The 8,992-nt window shown below is 38.7% G+C and overlaps 1 protein-coding gene across 1 annotated transcript in view; it reads left to right on the forward strand.

Moving 5' to 3' along the window:
- The window catches only part of GPX7 (glutathione peroxidase 7), a 9,195-nt gene extending 555 nt beyond the window's left edge, over nt 1-8,640 (forward strand). Inside the window, exons 2-3 of the mRNA XM_009083167.1 lie at nt 6,137-6,398; nt 8,237-8,640. Coding sequence (XP_009081415.1) covers nt 6,137-6,398; nt 8,237-8,400 — 426 coding nt within the window. The 3' untranslated portion in view covers nt 8,401-8,640. The remainder of the gene's footprint in view (nt 1-6,136; nt 6,399-8,236) is intronic.
- The last annotated feature ends 352 nt before the right edge of the window (nt 8,641-8,992 follow it).

Here is an 8,992-nt window from a genome sequence, read left to right on the forward strand (position 1 = left end):
CAGCAGGATGGATTGCACTGCATTCTGCCTGCTCAGTCGGGAACTCAGGAACTTTGTGCCTTCGTGGAACTCACTTTTGGAGCTTATTTCTGCCTTTTAACTGCATGACTTCTTGTATGTCATTTCTACCTAAGTCCCATTCCTTTTTAATGTTCTACTTTTTTTTTTAAAAAAAAGTGGGATTTAATCAGTGGCTAATGGAGTTAACAGATTTCACCATAATTAGTAAAAACGCGAGAGACATTATAAAGTCATTATTGTAACATCAGTGTATAGTGAAACTGTAGCAACATCATGCTATTCCTCTTCTGCTTCTTACTGTGATAGCAATCTGAAGAAGGGCATGTGGACACTTACACTTCTATGATGTCTTTAAAGTTTTATTTACATATTACATTAAAGGGTGCTAGGCAGAGCTTTCCATGCCATTTTAAAATAGTTTCCTTGACTATAGCCTGATTGTATTTTATTTTATTGGTTTGGTTTGATTTGGTTTGACCGTCTGGGAATCATGGTCAGTACCTATGAAAGAGTGAAAAGGGAACTTGGCACACTGAGAGCTTAATACTATAAGCTCTTATATCCTCAATCACGAACTACAGAAGCTAAAATCAACATAAATCCTGCAAGTGTCACCCTTAGTGCTCCAGTGACACATCTGTGATATAGCCAGGCAGTCCAATAGCTCAGCTGCTGCCCAAAAAGGCAGGCACCTCTTCTCACTTCACCCTTGTTCTCCAGCTTTGTGTTCCCACCTTCCTTTTCCCTTTCCTCAGGTGCTTCACTGAGGTGTCTGAGCTCGCAGAGCAGGTCACTAAAACTTTGGCAGGAGGACAGAGAAGGTATGTGGGGACACTTTCCTGAGCTCAGCAGAAAGGGATACTGGTGGATTTGGACCAAATAAGAGGTCTGAATCTTACCTGGTCAAAGTCCTCCTCCCCTTCCATTCACAATTCAGATACAGCAGAACTGGTCCTATGCCCACTCAAATATCTCTATTGGAAAAAACATGGAAGCTGTTTAATATTGAGCAATATTTGTGCCTTTTTTAATGAGTTCCTTCCAAAGGCTCTGTCAATAAATCCTGTTCCTGGGGCATGTTTTGTCTGCAGGTCGTCTGCAAATCTGAATAAGCAAATACCACCTGTAACTTCTCTATCCCAGGGCCAGAATCCATATGGAAAGGAGTTAAGGGGGAACTCAGAGGAATTCCTTACAGCCATCCTGCAAGGAGCTGAGGGTGTTCATCCCCTCCAGAACAAGGTGCAGAGCCTGATCTGATATGACCAGGCAGGTTGAGGTGTGTGCCTGTATCCCCAGTGCTGTTACACCAAGGCCTGACTGCTTTCCTAAGGGAGAGCTCTAGAGCCAAACCTTGGAAAGGTAACACCATTGGTGCATGGTATTCCTTGCTCTCTGCTAGGCCACATGGAATAGTTTATTCCAAAAAAAGCGACAACCAGCTTCTGTATGGAATAAAAAGCTTTGCATTCAGAGATCCTTCTAATGTTCAGGCTAGCTGCTCTTTGATAATGCATGTGCACAATTTGAAAGAAAATTACAGCAATAAAACACATCCCTTTCTGTCATTATGTTGTCAGAACTCAGTATCAAGACAGAAAAAGGTTAATTAAAACTCCCATTTATTTCTTAAAATAAACTTGCTGAAATCTGCAGTTAGATAAGTAATGTTAAGGCGTAGGTTTATCATAATATTTTAAAGCTATTAAAAGAAAGCAAATAATATTAAAGTACTGCGTGTGTGCTGGTGCTGCTTTAAGGAGAGTGAGTCACTAGTTAGCTCCTGCAACAATAGTCTGCTAATTGCTAAACCAGCTCTTACAGCCTTAAGCTTTCTGGCAGATGTAGAGAAGACATTTTCTTCAATTCAGTCACTCAACTAATTTATTTAAATAACTACTTAATTGGTAGTCAAGAAACTAACTGAGAATTGAAAAAATCCAAAAGCTTCCAGACTATAAAAAAAAATTAATCAGGTCTGCTAATTCTAAAAGCACAAGAGCTGTGCCAAGTATAAACAATCAGTGCAATTCATGACTTGCAGGATCTTTCCTCAATAACTCATTATTGGTATAAATTTCTGTGTATTCAGATCATTGAAACAATGTTTTCTTAGTAAGAAAAAGAAGACTGATATTAATTCAATTTCTATTTGAGTGCATCTTGATACAAACCACAAGTACCCTCTGTTAGTACCTTAAAGAAGAAATGCACTAACAATTCTGCAATGGCAAAGATTAGAAATATTAGGGAACATGTGTGGGGTTTTGTACTGAAATAAATGTGCACAGCCATAATCTCCATTTTAATACAAATACTGAAAAACTGTAAGGGGGTACTCCCCTTTTTTAGGGGACATAATAAATTATATTGCCAGAATGCTAAACATTTGGTGTACATGCTACTAAATCAGGTTGTCATGTTACATCTACCTGAAATCAAAGAAAGAGAGAACTATTACCACAGAGAAAAGGGTTCCACAAGTGACACAGACCAAAAAGCTGTCTGGTTTATTGGTGTGGCAGAAGGCAACATCCTTCTTGGGTTTTTCCAGGCTACTGTACTGATGTTGAGCCATCTACATTAAAAATGATGCACAGTGATGTGTGGCTGGACAAGAATCAAGAGGATCCAAATAAGATTAGTATTCTATCTATCTATCCATCTATCTATCTATCTATCTATCTATCTATCTATCTATCTAATTCAAGAATCTTACCTTTTGCTTTATGATCTGTATCAGATATGCTGTAAGAGGCAGTATTCTTACCAAAAATAGTACCTATTTGGGAGCCAGAGCTCCCAAGTATCAACTGTTCCCTGCTGTGTTTATACCTATCTAGATATAATAGTACCTACCTACCACACAGCTAAGTACAGTGTGCTGGGGTGGAATTAAGCATGTCAGTGCAGTGCCTTTGGAAATCTTGAACCAAAGGTACTATAATCATCTAAAAGCATTAGGCAGTATAACAACCTAAGTATTATTTTACTCTTGGAAGTAATACTAGGCACTTTGGATCACAGCTGTCTGCAGTCTGAGAATGTGATGTTACTGAGTGTGGATAAACACTGAGTATAGCCACTTAATTACTGCACAAACATTGCTCTTCTCCCCATGAAGGTAACTGCTCTGAGTTGGTGTAAGGTGACACTTGTGACTGGTTCTTCCATCAGTCAGATGGAGCCAGTTAAGAATCTCCAGGTCTAAAAGCCTAAGTATCTACTGTCTCTGCTGAAGGATCCACAAAAGGTTACTTGGACAGATTCATAAATCTGTCTAGGGATCATTCCCTCAAGGAGACACGCTGGTGTAAACATGTAAATAAACCAAGAAGTATTTCTGCAGTGTTAAATGAGTTCAGTACTAGAATGCATGGGTTTTCCAAGCAAAGGGAAGGAAAGGGTAGTATTAAGAGGTCAGACAAGAGCTAATACAGAATTCAGCTTAAATTAAATCATTTTTGTGAGGTCCATGATGAACTGTTTGCACTGCACACTAGGTGGTGTGCTTGACTTGCACTGTCAGAGCCCAAAGTCAGGCATATTGAACTTCATTTAAATCATGAAGAGTTGTAAGAAGTCAATGTACAGCCTCTACAGGAGAACAAAAAGAGTGACTGTTATTCATTAAAAATAAAGTATAGACCCAAAACCTCACCACATTTACTCTTGTCTGTACCAGACTCTTAAAAGATAACTTGGTAAAGATTTGTAAAGAATCATTTTAAACATTCCTTATGAAGTGCTAATAAAACCTGAAAGTTTTGATTATATGTGTTAGTTCCACTTTTAGAAAGTTTGAACTATTAAATTAAGGACTTTCAGTTACAGAAAGTGCATTTTTCTATGGACAGAAGAGAAGCACAATGTGTCTGCCTTCCTAAGAAATGCTGTATGTAGTTTCCTTCTATTTTGTGGGAGCACATTTGGAAGTTTGCACTATTTGCACTCTGAGCTCTCGAGCCATTCCCTACCACACTGAGTAATCACTGGTTTTAGACAGCTGTGAGTGAATTCTTTCCAGCCCTCTCTTTACTTAAAATCCAGTATAAGTTATAAAAGCTTGATTGTTTTCCTTGGCAAGTTATCTTTCATATCTGTTCCAAAATGAACACAATGCTTACACAGCCTCATTTCCCCCAAACCTCCGGTGATAAATTCTGACATTACCATTCTATTTGGGATGAAGTACAAACAGATGGGATTATGATAAGGTATGTGAATACTTCTGTATCATGAAAATACCAAGTCTTAAACTATATTTATAAAGCTTCTAAAATTTCACATGAAAGCACTACATCTGACTTGAACACTTAGTGGTACAATTTATCTTTACTTCATACTAAACTACAGTTATCACTATGCTTGGTAAATCAGATGATTTGAAAAGAACTGAACTGCCAGCTGTTATTTTTTATGCCTAATATATAGGTTCTGTTTGAAATGCTGACAGTCTGTAACAGGAATGCATCATAAAATTATTACCTCTTCTCTGGAAAAAAAAAAAATCTAATTATATTCCCTATCTTTGGGTTTTTTAGGAGACTGAATTTAAAATTTCAGGCAGAGCTTGTAAATGTCTGAATGAAGGTGATGCTTAGGGGGTTAGCTGGATGGCTGCAGGTCATATTTCATATGCACGTGTACAGGGATTGCTTAGATTGTATTCTGTTGACACATTGCACCACAAAGACCACACCAACTTGTGCTTTGTAAGATCACCTGTCTTCCAGGGAAAACTCTGCCACTCTGAAAGCACTCCAGGAGTTGAACTTGATAATCCTTGTGGATCCTTCCAACTCAGGATATTCTGTGATTCTGGGGTAGTAATATACCTATGCAAGGTAGAATAGACACGAAGTGTCAATGTTTAATGCAAGAAATTATAAACACCAACATCCCTTGAGCTTTTTCTTTACTCATTCCTACTTCTTCTAAGCATTTCATATTATGATCCCATACCTTACCCAGGTCGGGGCTTTTATGTGCCAGTTTGTTTTCTGGCCTTAAAAACACTATACATGTGTAGTCATTCAGTATTTGTATCGCATAATTCATTTGATGCACCCTATTTCCTTATATACTTTTACATTTTGTATGGAAATGTTAGAATGACTCAATTTGTGTAAAATGAATGTCATTTCCCACCTAAATGATTTGTGAGACTCATAAAAACCGTTAAGTCTAAAAATAAGCACTGAAAATTGTTTAAGGATAAAATAACTCAAAAACCAATGGAAAATTCTTCAAGACCTTGAGAAATGTAATATGTGTCAGTTCAGGTTTAGGTCACTTAATTTCCCCAACAAATTCTTGGTGGAATCTGTTCCACTATGTATTGACCTTACTGCTCACCTGTCTGTGCCATCTTCCTCCCATCTGGATCTGTGCAGGCAGACACGTTCCTGGTGGTAATGTCTGAATGGCACTGTGCACAGCATCAAACATGATCCTCTACAGGAATGGCTTTAAAGGACAGTGGGAACAGTCTTCACTTCCTGGGCTCTCTAACTGAGGCAGTAAACCTTTGTGAAAAAAACATGTTGTCATTTTGTCACAACTAAGTAGATTTACTCTAGAAATGGTGGGAGATTTTACAGCAGATACTGCAACTCAAAATCCTTTAATTGCTTGTATTAACTTCCAGGTCAAGACCTCTAAACTAGCAATGATAAATGGATCAGTCAGTTCTATATGAGTACCAAATTCTGTACAAGGAAAGATGCTGCAGATCAGATGCTTCACAACAGATGAATAAACAGCAAAACCCACACTCATTTGCAAGTTTCTTTCATGCAATTTGGTATGTCTTAGCTGGATGGTCATTTCTTAAATATGCTTAGAAATTATCCAAAATGCAGAGTGGAGAAACATAGATTCTCTGCAAACTGAGAATTCAGTTAGCAGTTTATTGATAATCTTCATGGATGCCAAATGGGAATATATAAATGAAATACTAAATTTTCCTATTGTGAACAGAACTCAATGTAGTTTCAAATTTCTTCAGTCACAGTTCTCTAGACATCCTTTTTTTCAAACACAGCCTGTATCCAAGCCTACCTGTTGGAAAACAGACCCGTGCAGCACATTTTAAATCTCTGTTGTTCTTCAGGTGTCACTAGTTGTCAACGTTGCAAGCGAGTGTGGGTACACAGACAGCCACTACAAGGCCTTACAGCAGTTACAGAGAGACCTCGGCCCATACCATTTCAATGTGTTGGCATTCCCATGCAATCAGTTTGGGCAGCAAGAACCAGACACCAACAAAGAAATTGAGAGTTTTGCACGAAAGACTTATGGTGCCTCCTTTCCTATGTTCAGCAAAATTACAGTCAGCGGAGCTGGTGCAATTCCTGCCTTCAAGTACTTAATTGGTAAGTAATCTGGAACACTGGAGGGTTGTTTCTCCTGTGTAAAATTCCTCTGACAGAAATACCATCCAACAGAAAAAATGTCTCTGTGATTGTGTTCGCAGGGTCATAGCACAGCAATGTCAGGCTCAAAAAGGTCAGAAGTCATGTAGTCCCTCCTCCTGCACAAGGCAGGATTTCTCTCTCTGTCACCTCTAACCTTCTAAAAAGATCTCCAGAGATGAAGATGCTTCAGGAACAGATGCCCTGTAAAACCTAGTCTGATAAACCTCTACATGGAATACAGGTCTTGACATACTCTCCTGTATACATACACCACCTGAGATTCCTTTTTGCTCTCTGCAGTCCCTTAAGTGCTCCTCCTGTGACACAGGTGCTGCAGTTGGATTTATAAGATTCATCTCAAGAGCTGTAGGATAAGTGGAAGCAAAGCTCCTCATAATTTACTTCAACAATCAAAAAGTGAAACCAGGCACTAAAAGATGTCCTTGAATACTCCCTTCCTCATTCCTTGCCAAGCATTGGAATAACCATACTGTACACTTCCTCCAGTTTCAATCTGTGTTAAAGCCAGCACTGAGACCTGAAGAGGTTTGATTGGTTCTCAGCCAGCTGACAAAATACACTGTAGGGCAGGATATTCTCTATCAAGGCACTACTTTCTCTGTCAAGACACTACTTTTCTTACACTGAACAAATCCTCTAAATACCATTTAAATTCTAAATTAAAATGTCAGTTTTTACCCAGTGTGAAGCAAATGTCTTTCAGCAATGATCTGTGATAAGCCCAATGTGACACCTGAGCTGCATTCTGCAAGAACCATATAGTTGCTGCCTCTCTCCAGCACCACAGTGTTCCCTCACATACCACTGAATTTAAAGGACTCTTGATAGTACTTTTGACTACCCCAAGCACATCTCCTTCCAGGTGTCTGTAATGGATCTTTCTGCTAGCCAAACTTCCCTTTCATCCTCTTCACATCCTTCCGTTTCTGGTTTGCCCAGCAAACTGTTTCCCAGCTGGCCCAGTCACAGAGGGAGGCTGCTGGAGCCTCTGGTGCAGCACAGTGACAGGATAGTCAACAGTGTAGGTCTGGCTCTGCCTTGATGATACTTTGAAATCTCTTCTGATTCCTTATGAGGCTTTGCCCAATGTATAATCAGCGGAAAAAAGATGCTAATTTGTCTGTAGTGTCTGTACTTGTGCTTTTAGTGGGATGAGGGTCTTGGTCTAATTGAAAACCCTGAAGATTTTGTTAGTCATGTAGCAGAATAGTAAAGGATAGGAATGCAACTCATGTAAAGTGAGTATGTGGTCATGGAGGGAAAAACTCTAGTAGATGAGGATTAGGAGGAAACCTGTAACAACTATTTTGTTATTTCTTCTTGTAGCTTTTCTTGAAACAATCTTCTGAAGCACATGATACCGGCTGCTTTGGGAGGTAAAATTCTGGATAAGCAAGTAATCGGTCCCAGTACAGCTAAATTGTTATGCCAAATTCCATTTTCTTATCAATGTTCAACTGTTTCAGGTTTATCTGTACGGCACAGACACACACACACACACATGCCCTCATGCACCTTAACATCAATTATAGTACTTTCTCCTGTCTGTCTCAAGCTTCCCTGTTTCCATTCATCTCCAGGGGCTAATATCTAGTTAAAGCTCCCTGTCTGTCAGAAAATTAATCTTACTCAGTCTGAACTCCCTCTTAATTTTACATTCCTTCTTCCTCTGAGAGGATAATCATCACATTGACATGAACAAATGTCAGGAATTGGCTAACATGGTTTTCTAATATTTCAGGGTTTTGTAAAAAAATTTTTTTTTTTGTCTGTAGATTCTACAGGAGAAGAACCAACCTGGAACTTTTGGAAGTACCTGGTGGATCCCAATGGGAAAGTAGTAAAGGCTTGGGACTCTACTGTCTCTGTTGAAGAAATAAGACCTCATGTTACAGAACTTGTAAGGAAAATCATCCTGAAGAAGAAAGATGAATTATGATTTCAAAAATCCCAGCATGCCAGTTGCATCTTTACTGGGAATTAGGGCTGGACTTTGTCTTTTCACATTCCAAAAGAGAGGGTATGGGAAAGGGAAATTACGACCAATTGAATCTATATTCACCATCCTAAGAATGTAGAAAACAGCAGATTTGCATGCTCAAATTAATTTAAGGTTTTTCTCCAACTGAATTCAGTTGGACCTTTCTGGGAAATAAGAAATCCTCAGCAATTGGTTTTCCCCAGTTCAAATTATTCATTATTGGTAACACTATAAGAAATCAATGCATTTACCTGAAGGCTCAGAATAATGAGAATTTCCTGACTGGGATCTCACTGACACCTAAAGTTCTGTTGTCATATTTTGATTGCAAACTAAATAAAATAAAGAGGAAAAAGTGCATGATTGACTTAAGACATATGCTAGGAAGGGGGACAAAACGGACACCTTTAGCCCAGGCAGACTTGCCTGGATTTATCTCTTTCTGATTACCAAGGCCAAACATATTTAATTTTATCTGTCTAGAAAGTCAGTTTAGAAGGGCATGGGGAAAATATATCTATAAAACTTAAATGAGAGAAATATGAAACAG

The sequence above is a fragment of the Acanthisitta chloris genome, unplaced genomic scaffold (genome assembly GCF_000695815.1).
Source record: "Acanthisitta chloris isolate BGI_N310 unplaced genomic scaffold, ASM69581v1 scaffold38889, whole genome shotgun sequence".
NCBI lineage: Eukaryota > Metazoa > Chordata > Aves > Passeriformes > Acanthisittidae > Acanthisitta > Acanthisitta chloris.